Genomic DNA, 20,148 nt, shown 5'->3' with positions numbered 1-20,148 from the left:
GAAATCGCCCAGAAGCAGCAATGGTGGCGGGAACTGAGCCAGCAGCACAGCCAAGACATGTCGGGGGAGCTCCCCATCCGGAGGAATGTAAACAGAGCAAACAGTAATAGCCGGCGAGAGCTCAACCCTGGCAGCGACTGCCTCTAAAGGCGTCAGAAGGGGTACTGGCGAGCTACAGACAGAGTGGTGAACAAAGAGGCAAACCCCACCTGACGCTCATTGGCAGGCAGCACGGTTCTTATAGTATCCCCGATAACCATGAAGGGCGGGGGTCCGCATTGCTGAAGACCAAGCTTCCTGCAGAGCAATGCAGAGAACAGGGGAAACACTCAGAAGCATCCGGAGCTCAGGCAGGTGGCGGAAATAACCGCCGCAGTTCCACTGGAGAATGGAAGCAGGAAGGGACTGGGAGGGCGTTAATGCGACTAAGAGGCAGACGGCGTCTCAGAGCCAACTGCCGCCACCGGGGCAGAGTCAGCTGTGTCCATAGGAAAGGCCCCCAAGGGTTCCGTGAGGGCGAGATCCGCGGCAGAGGCGAGGATCTCCACCTCATCCCCAGAGCCAGGACTATGTACAGCAGGCGGTACTGAAACCGCCGGAACGTCCTTCTTCTTGGACACATTCCGTTCCTTCTTCTCGCGACGGCCCTTAGGGTGAGAGGGCTGGGAGAGCTCCTCTGAAGGAGCATCGGAGGCTGACGACGACGCAGAAGCCCTACGACCAGCAGGTGGCGGAACCTTCAGCCACTGGCTGACATCCGGCTGGATAGGAGAAGAAACGGAGGAAGGGAGAGTCCCGAGGGACCCCTTCCGCGAGAGAGGAACCGGCAGAGGCAACGCCGGCGGAGAAGGAGGGGGAGGGATCGAGCCTCCCGGTTTTGGAGGAGATGTCACCCCCGAAGTAAGCGTGGGGCCAGCGACAGAAGAGGGTTTGCCCCCAACCGCTAAGGGGGCAACAGAGGAAGGCTTGCCCCCAGGCACGAGGGGGGCAGACAGAGATACACGGCCCCGAGGGCCCACTGAAGGCGGCACAGATGAGGCGACAAACGTCGCTCGCGTGGGCGACGATAACGTGGCTGCAGCATAAGATGTTCGAATGGAAGCAGGATACAACCTTTCATATTGCAGTTTTGCCTCTTGATAAGTAAGCCGGTCCAGGGTCTTAAATTCCATTATCTTCCGCTCCTTATGAAGAACGGGGCAATCTGGCGAGCATGGAGAGTGGTGCTCCCCACAGTTGACACATACAGGCGGAGGCGCACATGGAGAATCGGGATGAGAGGGGCGTCCGCAATCTCGACATGTAGCACTGGATGGGCAATGGGAGGACATATGCCCAAACTTCCAGCACTGGAAGCACCGCATCGGGGGAGGGACGTATGGCTTGACGTCACAACGGTAAACCATTACCTTGACCTTCTCGGGCAAGACATCACCCTCGAAGGCCAAGATAAAGGCACCAGTGGCCACCCTGTTAGTCTTGGGTCCTCTATGTACACGACGGACAAAACGTACACCACGTCGTTCCAAGTCGGCTCTCAGCTCGTCATCGGATTGTAACAAGAGGTCACGATGGTAAATAATCCCCTGGACCATACTGTGGGGAGTGACGGTAACAGGGACGTCACCCAGCTTATCACACAAGAGCAACGCTCGTGACTGGGCTGGGGAGGACGTCTTTAGGAGGATGGACCCATTCCTCATTTTAGACAACCCCGCCACTTCCCCAAACTTATCCTCTAGGTGTTCCACAAAAAACAGAGGCTTCGTCGTAAGAAAGGAGTCACCATCAGTCCTGCCGCAGACAAGGTATTGCAGTACGTAAGGCTCCCGCTTGGCACTAGATCTGCGTCCCTCCCATGGCGCAGCCAACGAGGGGAACGACTGAGGGTCATATTGCGCAGCATCAAACTCAACTCTGCCTCGCTTAGAGACGCTGGTAGCCGTGCGACCACCAGCTTGGTGTGATTTATTGCGCTTCATTGCGCCACATCCGCCCAGATTCCACCTACTCCGAACGAGGGCTCTCCCCAAGGGCACCACCCAGCCAAAGCAACGGGTACCTGGCCGATATCCCGTTGCCCGGAGTCCCCGTGCCCCAGACAAGATGGGCACATACTCCTTGGCATGCATGGGGAGGAAACTGCTCTGGCATCTGTAGTGCGATCCCTGCGTGGTCAGGGGGCTACCACCAAGAGGGTACATGACGACCCCACCTCAACGGACTGGCTACCGTGCTGGATTTTAGGTGTTGAAAGGGTCCACAGTTGTCGTGGGCGCTAAGAATGGGATTGCGCACAGGATGAGGAGGCAACCCAGAAGACGCTGGGTGTAAATCCCGCCACACGACAATAGGTAACATGCAAGATGGTGGTGCATGATGGACCAATAGAAAAACACCACGTAAGGCGTCCTTCCCCAAATGGCAAGCACTAACAACGGAAATTTGGAAAAAAGGAGGTCAAACCCAAGAGGGGACCATCACAGAAGGCCGAAACGTTTGAGACTCCTTTTAGTTGCCTCTTACGACAGGCAGGAATACCGCGGGCCTATTCTTAACCCCGAAACCGCAGGGGGTCAAGGGCAGTCTGTTTCTGTACAATGTTGGAAGGGTCATTCAGTCTCTAAATGCCTCAGTGCAACCCTTGGATATTTGGAGAGGGACTGTTAGTCAATATAGATGTGACAACCAAGGGTGGCTAGATTATATGGAAGGGGCTCCTTAGTATGGAATGTGTGGCAGCTGCCAAAGTGAAGGTATTGTTGGTGGTTGGCAGGTTTGATACAGACGGAGGTACTGATGTAGCCATCCTTGGGGTGGATGTCAACATCAAGGACGTTTGCTTATTGTGATGAGGAGTACCAGGTGAAGTGAATGGGCGATAGGTGTTGATCTGGAAGAATGCAGATAGGGTGTCCTCACCTTCAGTCCAGGACATAACATCAGTGAATCTGAACTAGGTGAGGCGTTTGGGATTTTGTGTGGTTAGGAAGGATTCCTCTAGATGGACCATGAATAGGTTGACATAGGACGGTATCATGTGGGTGCCCATTGCTGTACCATCGATTTCTTTGTAGGTGATGCCTTCAAAGGAGCAGTAATTGTGGGTGAGGCTACAGTTGGTCATGGTGACCAGGAAGGAGACAATAAGTCTAGAGTAAGTCAGGCATTGGGAAAGGAAGTGTTCAATAGCACCAAGGCCATGGGCAATGGGGATGGTAGTGTAGGGGGAGGTGGCATCAATAGCTGCTTGTCACAAGCAGGGCACAAAGTGGTACAGGAACAGAATCTGCAGAGAGTCTGTAAAGGAAGTAGTTGGTGTCTTTTATGTAGAAGGGTAGGTTGGGGGTAATAGGATGCAGGTCTTGATTCACAACAGAAGATATTCTACCAGTGTGGACACAGTGGTTGGGTTTATAGACTTTAGGAAACTTTCAGAAGGAAAGAGTGCATGGAGTGAAAGAGGTGAAGAGAGAGATAGGCTCAGGGGAGAGGTTTTGTGATTGGGCTTGGTTTTGAGGAGGGACTAGAGAACCTGTTGTATCTGTGGAATGGGGGCTCTTGATCCCACTGTGTTTCCATGTTGATTTTAGTTTGTTTTCACCATTTACTATCAGCTCTAATCCCTCAGATTTCTTTTTTCTCCACACATCATACATCCCATCCTCCATGATTTTTTCTGCACCTATTTTTATCCTCAACCACGGACTCTTGCTCCCTCCATTTGCGCCAGTTCAGAAAAGCTTCCCTATCCCTATCCAGATCCCAATCCTACATACTGTTCCTGTGTTGTTACATAGCTCATGGAATCCTCCCGCCAATGGCCTGACCATCGAATTGCCCATCTCTGACTACAATCCTATCTTCCACAGTGACCTCTATGTGTCCAAATTTTGCCAGTATGTAGCCCTCGCCAACCTAATGCTGCAAAATAGGTCCAAATCACCTTGCAATACCTCTCCATCTGTAAGATACTCCTGCTCTGCAATCCCAAATACCTGCAACCCATCTCTCACATTGAAACTCTTGCCTTCCATGCACAGCATACACACCACCATATCAAAAAAGTCCCCAACCTGTTCTCCTCCTACTCGTACATTGGACTCCCACTACCCACCACTTCTACAAGAGCCTCCAACCCCACCACCCCCCTTCAGCATCACACATCCCCCTCATAGCCGACAAAACATACCTCTGCCTGTCGGGCCTTGTTCATTTATCACACCTTCAGAAACTCCCTCCCACCCCGTTGCAGAATCTAGAACTTAAACAAGTCTAAGACACTGCCATTAAATTTCCCAGCAATAGCCTCAGTCCTTACCAAAGGCCTTACCTTTTGCCCCGGTCCCAAATTCAACTGTGCTTCCTGGTCCCAACAGTGAAAAACACTTTTTTGCCATCAACCCTACCAGTTGGACTCAATCCAAAACCAGTACTGAACCCTGCCTGACTCAAATTCTCCATCCAAATGTGATTCCACCAAATCACCCTGTTAACATTCCAGAATTTCTCAACCTCAAACCTTGCCTCATCATCATTCCCCCAAATCCCTCAACATGGAAACCAACCTTACATACACAGCAGAATCGCAACCTATCACCTAAAAACTGATCATGACAATTTAATCCTACCTCCCACCAAAGGCTCCAACACTGGTTTTGAATTGCAGGGATTACCTGCCAGAGGGGCTCCACCAGCTGTCCTAACCTTCCATCTACCATCCTAATACAGTGACACCTTTCCAGAAATCCTAAACGATTCTTCAGTCACTCCTCAAATCCTTAGGCCCAACCTAAAAAAAACACACGCCCCTCATATCTTCTAAATGTTTCCTGAAGCCCATTAACCCAACCACCCAGGATGCCCTCATTGTAGCCAGTTACTGTGCCCCTGCTGAGAGAATCTCTGCTCTTGTGGATTGACACCTTTAGCCTAAATATGTATTTTACCCTCCTATATAAAAGACACTGACTCTCCAGAGTTCCTGTTCCTTTACTACATGGCACTGTTCTCATCACTATTAGCGTCGCCTCCCTTTACACTTATGTTCCAAATGCCCATGACCTTGCCACCACTGAGTGTTACTTTCCCCAATGCCCAAATGACTCCAAATCTATAACCTCCTTCCTGGTACCATGAAAACCTATATTCTCACCCACAATTGCATTTCCTTTGAAGACATCACCTACAGACAATTCCATAGTACAGGAATGGACACCCACCTGGCACAGTAGTATGCCAACTTATTCATGGGTCATCCTGAGGAATCCTTTCTGACCAACCAGAATTCCAAACCCCTCATCTGGGGGCCTATCCTATATCTTTCAGCCACACTGCAATCTGGTAGGCAGATGCACCGAACGGCCTTGTTTTCAAAGAGCCCCACATTATTCCATAAGCCATTTGGAACTGATACTGCATGGTTAAAAAGAACCGAGGCACTTTGTCAGTTCTCCAAGCACCAACCAACCAAAAGCAATCGGCCAAAAGCTGTAAATGCACACTGAAATGTGCATAGTGCCAAAAATACGAAGCAGCTAGTAGCCAACACAAGCACCCAACTCTTCGTAATACTGAAAAGTGTGTACGGAGCACATAGTATTGCTAAAATTTTGCTGACTACATTATGCCAGCATAATTACTATAGGGTATTTGACTACATTCTCGAAATTGTCATAGATGCCATATTATGTTATATTATTCTCATTAGACTGACATCTTGTTTTGGATTTAACATTTCAGAGTATGAGTTACAAATGGTGTGTAGTACCACACCGTACAAATAAATCTATAAAAACACCAAAAAAATTGTTTAAGTGTGTATCAAAGACTGAGATGATCCACCGAATGTTGTTGTAACTCACTCTTAAAGATCCAAATGATGAAGTAGCCTACTTCCCTATATGATACATCAATGATTTGGGGCTTAAAACAAAATTTAAGAAACGCCTTTTTGAGAGCATGTGGCAAGTGCAGCTATTGAAGTTCATCGTAGTTTGTAACATGCATCTGATGAACCAAAATGTTTCATATATGGTGGTGTAGTCTAAAAATATTATGGCGAGGATCTTTCATCTCCGTCTCCTGTTGTTAAGAATTTGATCGCAGATAAATACTTGTGACAAGCAAGAGTATGCTCTTACAAATAAACAACAATGAATACTGATATATATATACACTCCTGGAAATGGAAAAAAGAACACATTGACACCGGTGTGTCAGACCCACCATCCTTGCTCCGGACACTGCGAGAGGGCTGTACAAGCAATGATCACACGCACGGCACAGCGGACACACCAGGAACCGCGGTGTTGGCCGTCGAATGGCGCTAGCTGCGCAGCATTTGTGCACCGCCGCCGTCAGTGTCAGCCAGTTTGCCGTGGCATACGGAGCTCCATCGCAGTCTTTACCACTGGTAGCATGCCGCGACAGCGTGGACGTGAACCGTATGTGCAGTTGACGGACTTTGAGCGAGGGCGTATAGTGGGCATGCGGGAGGCCGGGTGGACGTACCGCCGAATTGCTCAACACGTGGGGCGTGAGGTCTCCACAGTACATCGATGTTGTCGCCAGTGGTCGGCGGAAGGTGCACGTGCCCGTCGACCTGGGACCGGACCGCAGCGACGCACGGATGCACGCCAAGACCGTAGGATCCCACGCAGTGCCGTAGGGGACCGCACCGCCACTTCCCAGCAAATTAGGGACACTGTTGGTCCTGGGGTATCGGCGAGGACCATTCGCAACCGTCTCCATGAAGCTGGGCTACGGTCCCGCACACCGTTAGGCCGTCTTCCGCTCACGCCCCAACATCGTGCAGCCCGCCTCCAGTGGTGTCGCGACAGGCGTGAATGGAGGGACGAATGGAGACGTGTCGTCTTCAGCGATGAGAGTCGCTTCTGCCTTGGTGCCAATGATGGTCGTATGCGTGTTTGGCGCCGTGCAGGTGAGCGCCACAATCAGGACTGCATACGACCGAGGCACACAGGGCCAACACCCGGCATCATGGTGTGGGGAGCGATCTCCTACACTGGCCGTACACCACTGGTGATCGTCGAGGGGACACTGAATAGTGCACGGTACATCCAAACCGTCATCGAACCCATCGTTCTACCATTCCTCGACCGGCAAGGGAACTTGCTGTTCCAACAGGACAATGCACGTCCGCATGTATCCCGTGCCACCCAACGTGCTCTAGAAGGTGTAAGTCAACTACCCTGGCCGGCAAGATCTCCGGATCTGTCCCCCATTGAGCATGTTTGGGACTGGATGAAGCATCGTCTCACGCGGTCTGCACGTCCAGCACGAACGCTGGTCCAACTGAGGCGCCAGGTGGAAATGGCATGGCAAGCCGTTCCACAGGACTACATCCAGCATCTCTACGATCGTCTCCATGGGAGAATAGCAGTCTGCATTGGTGCGAAAGGTGGATATACACTGTACTAGTGCCGACATTGTGCATGCTCTGTTGCCTGTGTCTATGTGCCTGTGGTTCTGTCAGTGTGATCATGTGATGTATCTGACCCCAGGAATGTGTCAATAAAGTTTCCCCTTCCTGGGACAATGAATTCACGGTGTTCTTATTTCAATTTCCAGGAGTGTATATATATGAGAGAGAGAGAGAGAGAGAGAGAGAGAGAGAGAGAGAGAGAGAGAGAGAGAGAGAGAGAGAGAGAGAGAGAGGGGGGGGGGGGGGGGGGGAGGGGGGAAGGAGGGGGGAGGGGGCGGGAGGGGGAGGGGTGGAGAGGGGGGAGAGAGGGGGGGGGGGAGGGAGGGAACACTCTACGTGGGAAAAATATATCTAAAAACAAAGATGATGTAACTTACCAAACTAAAGTGCTGGCATGTCGATAGACACACAAAAAAAGACAAACACACACACAAAATTCAAGCTTTCGCAACCAACGGTTGCTTTGTCAGGAAAGAGGGAAAGATGAGAGGATGTGGGTTTTAAGGGATAGGGTAAGGAGTCATTCCAATCAATCCCGGGAGCGGAAAGACTTACCTTAGGGGAAAAAAAGGACAGGTATACACACACACACACACACACACACACACACACACACACTTAACTTTCACTAACAACAAAGTCTACAACAAATATGAACAGAACAAAAAATCTTTCATACCCAGTGGGGTGCAAAACACTGAAGTTTGTTGCCTTAACCACTTGACTGCAACAACTAGTACACACCAAGCGCTTTATTCCTGGTCATTCTATTGGACAGGGCTGCAGGCTTAACTTCGTTGCTGAATGATGCAGGCGTAAGCCATAAACGCATGAAATTTTGGAAGGTTTCCACTATCATGCTTCACAAAATATGTTTCCATTGTTATTTAAAAGTAGTAAATGTGTTTCCATAATTAATAACTAAACCATTTGCGGGAAAGTATGCAAAAGTCACTAGTAAATTCAGCTAAGGCTCACGTAATATACATAAGCAGAGCCGATGTCTTGAAATTTAACAATTTTTAAACCCTTAATTCCATAAAAATAACAGTTATTATGTGATAATATGTTATAATCACTGCGCGTAATAATACAAACCGTAATTATAACAAAGGAAAACAGTCTATTATGAACTCACTTTCCACTCAGAGGCATCCTGGTGATTCTTCAGTGAAACAATCACTAAATCCGAAACTAAAACCACTCAGTAATTCTAAACTAACAAATCCTGGCTATAAACAAATCACAATGAACTGAACAAGTGGTCATAGCAAAACCTAACCACCTCTCTGTATAGTTCTCAGCAAATTGGCAGAAGGATTGATCAGTAACAGGTTTCAGAAGCTTACAGAATAACAAATTCTCATAAAGAGCCAAAAATGACTTCATTATCGAGGCTAACATATTGCACTGATTGGCATGTATGATATACAATAGGGCCCCTGGTTCAGATGCACTGATGACAATGTTCTGGACCAAAGATGAGGACACCATATCTGCATTCCTCCAGAACCTTAACACCTCTCCTCCCATTCGTTTCATCTGGTCCTCTACAACACAACAAGGAACCCTCCTTTATGTTGACCTTCACCTCAAGAATGGCTACATTGGTACAATACGTAAGAATGATGTGGCCAGTAGATGCACACTTGGCAAGACACACGTGGGGGGAAAGCAGTAATGGTGGGAGTTGCAGACAGGTGCTGTAGACGGAATGCCGAATGCTGGAGGGAAAGTGCTGTTCTGAGCTAAAGCCTATGCTCACACTTCTCAAATATTAAGTGGAGCCCCTGCACACCTATACTTGCATGGTGACCATTGAAAAGATCTATTGTCACCTCTGCTTTGGTTAGTATCTCAAAACAATTCCATTGAAAAATGCAACAGAAGCAGTGATCTATAATGCAGTGCAGTTTACACAATGTCACTTCACTTATGTTGTGCAGATGTAATTCCAAGAGAATTCTGAAACATTTGTTCATTAAGCGAGGGAGTGAGGAAAAGTTAAGTCAACAGCTTACAAAAAAAATGCATCCTATGTACGAAAATAAATGTGTAATCTCTTCACTTATATTGTTCCAATTATTGATGGCCCCTAAAAATTACATTCTTTTATTGAAAAATTCTGTAGTTACTGGAATAATACTGTAGATAATGAAGTTTGGAGTAATAACCATATGGCATAATACTCTCCTCTTTGCATACTATTATTTGCCAAAAACTCATTTCAATACTTCAAACCATTTATGAAATATGAGCAATGTTGTGAATATTCCATTCTAACTTTACTGCTGGAACACGCAATCACAAACAAATGTGCTATATCAGATCAATTTTCTTGAGACTGGTGACAGACACCTCCACCCAAGTCTAAAGAAAAATTTAATATATTAGCTAAAATTCATACTCAGCAACATATTATGCAATATGCATAAAACTTAAAATCTTAGCGATATCTATTTTCACTGTAAACTTTTTTTGAATTTCGCTTACTGTATTACTGAAATGCAAATATCACAATGCCTGTGACTATTAATGAAATGATGGGCATGTCATCAAAAACTGACATATGAAGCTATAAGTAATACAGAAATTTTATTGAATAGTTTCCTTAACATCATTTTGATAAAGACAGCCTGAAATGTGGCTCAATTTTGTCTCTGCCAACTGGCCGAAAACAGGCAAGATGTGTACGCTTCTCCTCCCAAACAAAGGAATAAACTGGCCCAGAGCTTAGGAAAAAAATGGGTCACTGCACATCAGCCACCATATTCTGTGTGGACTTTAGCTCAGACCATATCAAGCTCACCAACCATCAGCATACTCCCACTGTAGTGATGAGCAGTCCCTCTCCAAATATACCAAGAGTCTTACTGAGGCCTTCATAGACCAAAATTAATCTCCCAACCTTGTACAGAAACATACCTCTCCAGACATCTACCATGCCCACAAACCCACCATCCAGTCACAAAAGGGCACTCCCCTAGTGACTCAGTATCACCCACGACTGGAGCAACTGAATAACATTCTCCGCCATGCCCTGAAATGAGGAATACATTACCCACCACACCATGCTTCCCACACCTTCACAGTGGTATTCTGCAGTCAACCAAACCTCCACAACATCCTTGACTATCACTAATCCACACCTGCTCTCAACCTCTTGGCTCATGGCTCAGACCTAGAAGCAAAAACTGTACCACACATCCTCCCAGTCTGATCACAGGTATCTCCTATCACATCAGAGGTAGAGCTACCAGTGAAATCTGTTGTCTGATCTACAAACTAAGCTACAACCACTGTGCTGCTTTCTGTGTGGGCATGAGAACTAATAAGCTGTCTGTCCACACATATGGCCACCAACGAAGGATGGCCAAAAGGCAGCTGGGACTGCCCAACACAATGTGTTTCACTTCAATGACTGCTTCGCAGCCTGCACCATCTGGGTCTTTCCTACCAAAAGTAACTGTTCCGAGTTGCACAGGTGGGAACTCTTCCTGGAATAAACACAATATTCCTGTAGCGCCCCCCCCCCCCCTCCCCCGGCCTCAAGCTTCACTAGTCCCTGACCTTCAACTAAATATCCCTTTTCTTGCTCCCACTCCATCACTACACAGCCTTCTATTCCACCAACACTCCCAACAGATTTTTTTCCTCCTCCTCAGCTTCTCTCTTTTTCCTGCCCCCCCAAACTTCAAACCTCCCAACTGCACCTAGCAGCTCTACTGAGTCTCCACCATGTCCCTGTGCACTTCCAGCAGCACACCACCTTCCCTACCTCTACCCTGCTATCCCTCCTCTTCCCCACCACAGCCTCCTCATTACCACCACCACCACACGTCAGGTAGCTTCTCCCATCAGGTGCAGCTGCAGTCCACCATCAGCAGCCAGAGACACTGGTCATGTATGCATGCAAAAACCCACTATCTATTCACCACTAGATCCAAGAGGAAGTCAAATGAAAATCTTAAAATTGTAATTAAAAACTGATACTTCACACAATTGTTACGAATGATGTAGGAATGTCCTACATGCAGCAACATACTACTGACAAGCAAAATGTAGCTACAATACCAATTCACAATGACAACCACACCTGCAACATGGACCAAGTTAGAACAGTGTTCCGTCACACATTTTCTCAGCAGTGAAGCTATGATACCTATTGCAAGCATTGGGCAAATGAAAGTCCAGTATGGTGATGCATATCTATCACTGCAGCAATTTTATCAGTGGAGTAGAAAGTTTGGAAATGACGCGACTTATGTGACAAACATTTAGCGTCAAAGTCGGGCACACCACATTGTGAACTAGTGTCTATTGCAGCAGTTGAAGCCATTGTGATTGAAAATTGTTGTGTGACAGTGAATGAAACAGCTGCAAATCTTAACACTAGTCATGGCTCAGCACATTACGTCGTTCATGATTTTGCAATGTGTATGCAACATGGGTGCCACAGCAGATAACTAAAGAATTGCCAGAGCAACATACTGATATCTGGGAAGAACGTTTGAGGCGCTTTGAGGCAGGAGGTGATGGCTTCTTCGCAAGAGTCATTACAGGAAACAAAACCTGGGTACACTACCACCAACCAAAAACAAAGAGAACAAGCAAGTCATTGTGCCATAACCAAAGACATTCTGGATGCAGCCATCTGCAGGGAAGGTTTTGCTGACACACTTTCACGATGAAGTGTTGTCTAGGCTTACTACATGACTAGGGGAAACTCACCAGTGTGTAATATTCCAGCATGTTAAATAATCAGCTTCAAGCTGCAGTAAAATCAAAGCAATGTGAACTTCTGACAACAGGTGTCACTTTGCAACATGACATAATGTTAATGCAACACTTGCAACCATCAATGACCTGCACTATAATACTCCACCACATCAGCCATACTTCAAAGACCTCAATCCAAGTGATTACAACATGTTTGGACTACTCAAAGAGGCAAGGAGACTTTGAAGATCACGTTGCATCAATCAGTACTGTTGTATTCGTCAGTGAGTAAACATCATAGGATTGAAATGTACTGTGTTATTGTGCCTCCTGCTATTATGTATTGTGTGTTCTGTCATTCACTTCCTGCTGGCAGGAGTCACTACTGCTGAGATTCATCATTGACTGTGTCACTGTATGATACGGGGTTAGAGAAGTGAATGTGTGATGGAGGGTTGTAGAAAATTAAAGGATGGATGCACAGATGTGCACAATGAAAGCACGAGGAAGACATTCAGATGTGACTTATGAACTTGTGTAACATGTTGACGAAATTGTACATGTGAGATATCCACTCTCAATTTCTGATACATGATCCAGATTTTGAGGACAACCCACACTAAAACTGTCACAGAGAGTTTAGGTCATCCTAAGTTTTGCACATAGTTGGTACCAAAGTGCTTAACTCATGTTCATGTAACTGAAACAATGGGTTCGGCTTTGACATTCATTCAGCACTATCATGAAGAGCAGGAGGAATTTCTGAACAGAATCATGACTGGGGATGAGACATACATGGATTCACATCCATTTTCCCAATAAGCCCAAAAAACTCCAGTAAATACTGTCAAACTACTAAATGAATCTTACAGTTTTTTGTGACTGCAAAAGAATTTTGACGACAGGTTTCATGACACTAATGTGTGAGAACACTGACATCACAGGTTTATTGTGAGACTTACAAAATTCCAAAGGTCAATTCAAAACAAATGGCAAATGACTTTTCTTCAATCATTCTCCTTCATGACAATGTTTGACCCCACACTGTGAATTAAACGAAGAAAAACTCAAGGTTTTTGGCTGGGAGATTTTTCAAGATACTCCCTATAGTCAAGACTTGGCATCAAACAACTTTCATCTTTTCTACAAGATGAAGGCCAGCTCAGCTACTCAGCATTCAAAACTGATGATGAGCTCAAGGACACTGCCGACAACTGGCTGATGCACCATTCTTTAATGAAGGTATAACAATGCTGGTGTCACAGTACGGCAAATATTTGAATTTTGGTGGTGACGATGTGGAGGAGTAATGTCAACAGGTCAGTACAAGTGTGTGTGTGTGTGTGTGTGTGTGTGTGTGTGTGTGTGTGTGTGGGCGCGCGCACTCTCTCTTCTCTATTGGTCAACCACAATTTTGCTCCTAGGAGTGAGACAATTTTGCTCCTAGGAGTGAGTGCACTTCAATCGGCTTTGTTTCACGAGGACACAGTGAACTGCTTGATAGTATATGCACAAGTGTCTTGAAATCACTCACAATGTGGTGCATTTTCCTTACACGCCACTATACTTGTTTACGGTGACACCACCACTTGTTTCTGATAATAGCCACAGAAGGCCAAGTAAAATAATATTGTGGTCAGGTAACATAGCTATAATCTGTAAGTGCTTGATTAATAAAAAAAATTGAGTTCAAGTTCAGCCTCCAGTTGTCACGTAATAGTCATCCACAGTCACTCACACTGTAATTTGATAAATTAACGCAGTTCACATTCTGCGGTCAACTTTATAAACTATCTAGTTACTTTGCAACAATATACGATCACATCTAGACAAAAAGGTCTAAAATTTATAAAAACTGATTGTGCATTTAATTCTACAGACTCAAGTTCACTATTAACCAATTTCAGTTTTAAGGAAGAGGTGTCAGTTTGCAGAGTAGAGATACTGAAGGATGGAAAACCTCTAATACCTGAAGCACCCATACACTCAAGCCTGACCACCACACGCCGTTAACAATACTTTTTCGACACTATTACTTCTGCCTGTGTACAATGACCAAGATGACTGCAAAGTGTTAAGTGAATAGTATGTATTCATAGCATGTGTTCTATAAGTGACAGAGCACATTTGGGAAGAATTATGTTGGCAATGCCACAACTATAAGTGCCACAGATGTAAGAGAAACAGAAACTTTGCATCATGATTTGACATTCCCATCATGTCAGAACTGTTTGGATGTGTGATGTTGCAATTATTGCACATGAAGCCATAATCATTCTTTCCAAAGGAGAAAGCGATATGTCATTAATATGCACAAGGCATGACCATCTCTATGGTTTTACGAAGTCTGCTCCTCAGGTGGATTCTCAACAAACATTTTTCTATGGCGCATGTGGAATGCAAGTATGACGCAAAGTTTCTCAATGCCAAACAACTACACTGGAATACGAAGGAGGAAGTATCAGCACTGATTTTAGCTGATATTTTCTGTAACAATACAACTACATATAGTCATTTATAGTATTTTCAGTCTCAGGCCGCACAAATTGTATTATTACCAGTTTTGACTCCTTACGAAGTTTTAATCAAATGATATGAATACTTTACCATAATGATAATATTTGGGTAACTCAATGCCAAAAAATACTATAAAAGAATTTATTTCAGGATAGTCACTGTGTTCCCCTTAGGCTCGAAGACTAGTCTATATAACACCATATCCTTCTGCATCTAAAGAAAAAAGGGCAGATACTTCATTCTATAAATGCCCAACAGTGCACATATTATGAATAAGTAAAGGGTGTTCCATAAATAGTCATCTGACTTAATACTGGAGGTAGAGAACATCGATATAAATACATTTTTATAAGGAACATATGGTCTCTAAGTCAACTTGTAATTATTTAGTTAGTGGAGCTGAAGTAAGCTGCTGTGTTGGTGTCACTGACTGGGAATGTGTATTCACAACTCCTCTGTGTACAGACAGTTTGCTCCAAGGTCTGTTTGGAAACACTCTGATTCATTCACAAGTATCACCATATTTTGACAACAAAGGTGACTTCTTTGGGAATATACTGATTCAGTAGCAACTGTTACTCGCCTGTGACAGCAACAGTGAACATGGATTGTTTTATGTGTGTAGAAACGACCAACATGCGGTTTTTGTAAATGGAGAGAGCACCGACAGTGCTTTCCAAACAGAAAGGTTCCACAACAAGAAACATTCAGATGTCTGCATTGCCTGCTTCATGAAACAAGCACTTTCCATGCAAGTATGCATGATGTAGGTTGAGTATGTATGATATAAGTTGGAGTCTACAGCGCGAACTCCCAAAATGGAAGACTATATTCTGTGACATGTTGAAGTATACTCTTTATTGCATATATACTTGGTGTCAGACAGACTTGAGTGTATTGTATTACAGGACTAGCAGCTTCATCCTTTTCATCTTCACTATGTGGCAGCACTAGCACCTTAATATCCCCCCCCCAATGCATGCAGTTCGCCCAGTGGTTTTTACAACAGACTGTCCTGTACCCTTTATTTCCAGTCGAGGTCCCGCACATCGACGAGGTTTTTCTTACCCACGAAAGCTGTTTTAATACCCATAATTTGCTTGTTTGGGCACATGAGGATCCACGAGGTACTCAACCTTGTGCCATCAATAGCAATTCGGAGTTAACATGTGGGGCAGCTTTCTCAGTGATAGGCTCACTAGACCATACTGTCTTCCTTTCCATCTCAACGGGCAGAGATATCGCATCTTCATGGAACATGTGTTGCCAGAATTGCTGGATGGTGTACCTCTGAATTTTAGACGAAGGATGTACTTCCAGCACAATGGGGCACCAGCTCATTCCAGCACTCCTCTGAGGAACCATGTGAGAACCCGCTTTGAAAATCTATGGGTTGGCCAAGGTGGCCTGGCCACCCAGTCACCTGATCTCTAGTGCCTGGATTTCTTCCTTGGGGGTGGGTGTGGGGAGGCAGCAAATGAGGCAGCTGGTGTATGAAACCATTGTGGAAACAGAAGATCTCGTCACTATAATTTCCATCACTGCAGATACCATTGCAGACATGCCAGAAATCTTCAAATGGACAAGCAATCAATGGTCTGACGTACTGAGTATGTACAGGCCAATGGTCACGCATTCTAACAGTCTGTGTAAATGCCCATGTTCTATTCAACATTCTAAACTACTTTCTGTGCAAACTGTCCCTAGCATTAGAAATTGCCACCAGGGACCATCTATACAGTAACTAAATATGTTTTTTTTGATGTCCTCTACCTCCCGCATTAACTTGAATGAATAGCTTTGGATCACCCTCTATAAGGGTGCTGCTTCAACAGAACTGTACTTTGCATTCATTACAGACATGAAATATTCATCACTAGTTGTCAAATACTTAATCCTATGACAAAGCATACACAAAAAGCTGTTATCAGAGAGTTGCATACAACAGTGCAATATGTCCACAAATATTTCAAAAATTTAGTGCTAAGAATAAATTTAGTTGTTAAGACCAAAACTTACTTGAGAAGATCAGGCCGCATGTATAGTGACAACAGTCTTTCATTTACTCTGTTAACATCCTGAATTTTGAGGAAAAGAAACACAAAATTATATCTCACACCACAGAAGAACAATGTAAGTGCAAACTAATTCATAAAATTAGATTCTCACCGGTTCCTCATCTTCACCAAAATCGAATTCTTCTTCACTTGAAGTCATCATCTGATTGCTTGGACTTATATTGTAGCTTCTTAGGATGTGAGCAAAAGCTGGAAGAAAATAATAGGACAGTTTATGCTGCTGAAATGAAAGTTTAAAACTAAAATTGTATGTCCTCACTTCTGTAGTTGGCCTATTTTCAACACCTGCTTGACACTCAGCAAAATAAATATGACTCAAGTGTGAAACAATTCTCAACATAATCTGAATTAAAAGTTAAATATAAGATCCTGTCATGAATGACAATAAATTTGTGGTACTTCAACTTCTCACAGCCATGTGATTTCACAAAGTTGCATTTTCTTTGATTTGAGTTTAAGACAAATTTTTACCAAAGATTTCACAGTACATGCATAAAATTTACAGTTATATGACCAGTGCCAAACAATTTATATTTTCTGAATTATCAGCATCATTTTCACAACAGAGAAAACTGACTATAAAAATACATTTAGGGACTATGAACTGGACAATAAACAGAACTAAGCATCTGCAAAGTTCCTCGAGGAAGCATATCATTATTTTCTTTCTCGAAAAAATACTAATTCATTGGATAATTTGCCCATTACTGGGGTGCAAAACAATGTAAAAAATTCATTTTTGTAGCACAATTTCAAAGGTTTAAAAAAGATCAGTGTTTTTTAAGTACAGACTTTTAAGGCTGTCTCTGCAACTAAGTGTCAGTGTGTGCCTGTGATGCAGAGGTGCTGGGTTACATATACAGACAATGTGATTTTTTAAAATTTTTTTCTTTAAAGTCTACTGTGAAGTCAGTTTTTAATGTGACTGCCACATTTACTACAAAAACTAAAAAAATTACATGGCTCTGAAGGTATACCAAATCAACTTTTGACATTTAGCTTGCAGGAGGGTACATTATGCTGATGTCTGAGTAACATAAATAACACCCAACTTTTTTTTTTTTTAAAGAAAAGAGTCGTCTAACAGTTTCTTACAACATGGCAGATTACCAGTTTCATCTAACGCTCAAGGCTGTTGGTAGCTGTAAAATAATTTGCAACTGTCAAATTTGGTACACCTATGCGATTTTCTTTCCTCTATGGTTGTTAGTATGTACCATTTGATGGACAGAGGAAGAAACAATTGTGGAACTGCTTCTACAAATTTGCAGCAGGTTTCCTTATTAATAAACAAGTGCCACCAGAGCCGTGTGTGCGTGCGTGTGTGTGTGTGTGTGTCACTCACCTTTAGCAGATCGACGCATGCACAGTAACATGTAACAGACAATAACATTCACACTTGCTTTCGAGCACTAACTCTTTATCCAGCAACAGTGGAGCAGTGGACACACACACACACACACACACACACACACACACACACACACACACACACACACACACACGACTGACTTCACAGCCTACAGGGAGGGAACTCTGAAACACAGTTAACTCCTGAGACCAAACAGAACAGCGTGCATCAGCCAGCCCATCTGTGATCCTTCTCAAACAATTGTAAAGAAACTATTCCGTAAAAAAATTTGATACTCGCAGATCTTATAGCTCCATTCATCAGCTTCACGACAAACTGTCTATGGTCACATTTACCGTTACTTAGGATTAAGCAAAGTACTGCAAGAATTTTGAAAGTTTGCAATGAAAAATAGAGGTCACTATGAATTTGAAATGTAACTAACATATTGAATTTTTCTTTAAACTTTGAGGGATACTGCTATCTGTCACCAATCTTAAGAAAATGGACTGTATTTAAATGATTCACCTCGAGCTCGCATGCCAACGAAAAAGGCAGTTTGTAATATTCACAGAATTTCTTTATCTCGTAAATGATTTCAGATACTGAAACACGATTTTGGCAAATTACAGTACACAAAGAGGAGAGTATTTTGCTATACGATTACAGATTTTTTCAATGAAATGATGTAATATTGAAGTGCCATCAATAACTGGTGAAACGAGTGATACTGTGGGTGAAGAACTAAAGTTTATTTTTATATCACGAAATGGCATTTTCATAAACTACTGATGCATTATGTAATCAGAAGAAACCAGAAACCTGGCTGAAAATGACAAGTTCGTTGAGTCCTCCATTGGTAATGCTGGAATTCAATATGGTGTGGCCCACCCTTAGCCTTGATGACAGCTTCCACTCTTGCAGGCATACATTCAATCAGATGCTGGAAGGTTTCTTGGGGATATGCAGCTCATTCTTCACGGATTGCTGCACTGAGGAGAGGTACTGATGTCTGTCAGTGAGGCCTGGCACAAAGTCGGCGATCCAAAACATTCCAAAGGTGTTCTGTAGGATTCAGGTCAGGACTCTGTGCAGGCCAGTCCATTACAGGGACATTATTGTCATGTAACCACTCCGCCACAGGCTGTGCATTAAGAACAGGTGCTTGATTGGGTTGAAAGATGCAATCGCCATTCCCGAACTGCTCTTCAACAGTGGGAAGCAAGAAGGTGCTTAAAACATCAATGTAGGCCTGAGCTGTGATAGTGCCATGTAAAACAACAAAGGGTGCTAGCTCCCTCCACGAAAAACGTGACTACACCACCCCACCACCGCCTCCGAATTTTATTATTGACACTACACACGCTAGCAGATGACGTTCACTGGGCATTCGCCATGTCCACACCCTGCCATCTGTTCGCCACATTGTGTGCCAGGATTCGTCACTCCACACAACATTTTTCCAAGGTTCAATCATCCAGTGTTTACGCTCCTTACACCAAGCGAGGCGTTGTTTGGCATTTACCGGTGTGATTGTGTGGCTTATGAGTAGCCGCTCAACCATGAAATCCAAGTTTTCTCACCTCCCGCCTGTCATAGTACTTGCAGTGGATCCTGATGCAGTTTGGAATTACTGTGTGATGGTCTGAATAGATGTCTGCCTATTACACATTATGACCCTCTTCAACTGTTGGCAGTCTGTCAGTCAACAGATGAGTTCAGCCTGTACACTTTTGTGCTGTACGTGTCCCTTCATGTTTCCACTTCACTATCAGATCAGAAACAGTGGACCTAGGGATGGTTAGGAGTGAAGAAATCTCGTGTACAGACATATGACACACGTGACACCCAATCACCTGACCACATTCGAAGTCCGTGAGTTCCGCAAAGCACCCCATTTTGCTCTGTCATGATGTATAATAACTACTGAGGTCGCTGACATGGAGTACCTGGCAGTACGTGGCAGCACAATGCACCTAATATTAAAAATTTATGTTTTTGGGGGTGTCTGGGTACTTTTGATCACATAATGTATG

At 44.4% G+C, this 20,148-nt stretch overlaps 1 protein-coding gene across 2 annotated transcripts in view; it reads right to left on the bottom strand.

Moving 5' to 3' along the window:
* LOC126481066 (nuclear valosin-containing protein-like) overlaps positions 1–20,148 on the bottom strand; it is a 159,923-nt gene that overhangs the window by 103,017 nt on the left and 36,758 nt on the right. For both annotated transcript variants that reach the window (XM_050104551.1, XM_050104550.1), the window contains exons 3-4: positions 16,853–16,950; positions 16,703–16,761 (exon numbers count right to left, since the gene is read on the bottom strand). In XM_050104551.1, the coding sequence (XP_049960508.1) occupies positions 16,703–16,761; positions 16,853–16,950 (157 nt within the window). The remainder of the gene's footprint in view (positions 1–16,702; positions 16,762–16,852; positions 16,951–20,148) is intronic.

This window comes from Schistocerca serialis, chromosome 5 (assembly GCF_023864345.2).
Source record: "Schistocerca serialis cubense isolate TAMUIC-IGC-003099 chromosome 5, iqSchSeri2.2, whole genome shotgun sequence".
Classification (NCBI taxonomy): domain Eukaryota; kingdom Metazoa; phylum Arthropoda; class Insecta; order Orthoptera; family Acrididae; genus Schistocerca; species Schistocerca serialis.
The sequence above is the reverse complement of the archived record's forward strand: the minus strand, read 5'-3'. Positions and strand labels throughout refer to the sequence as shown.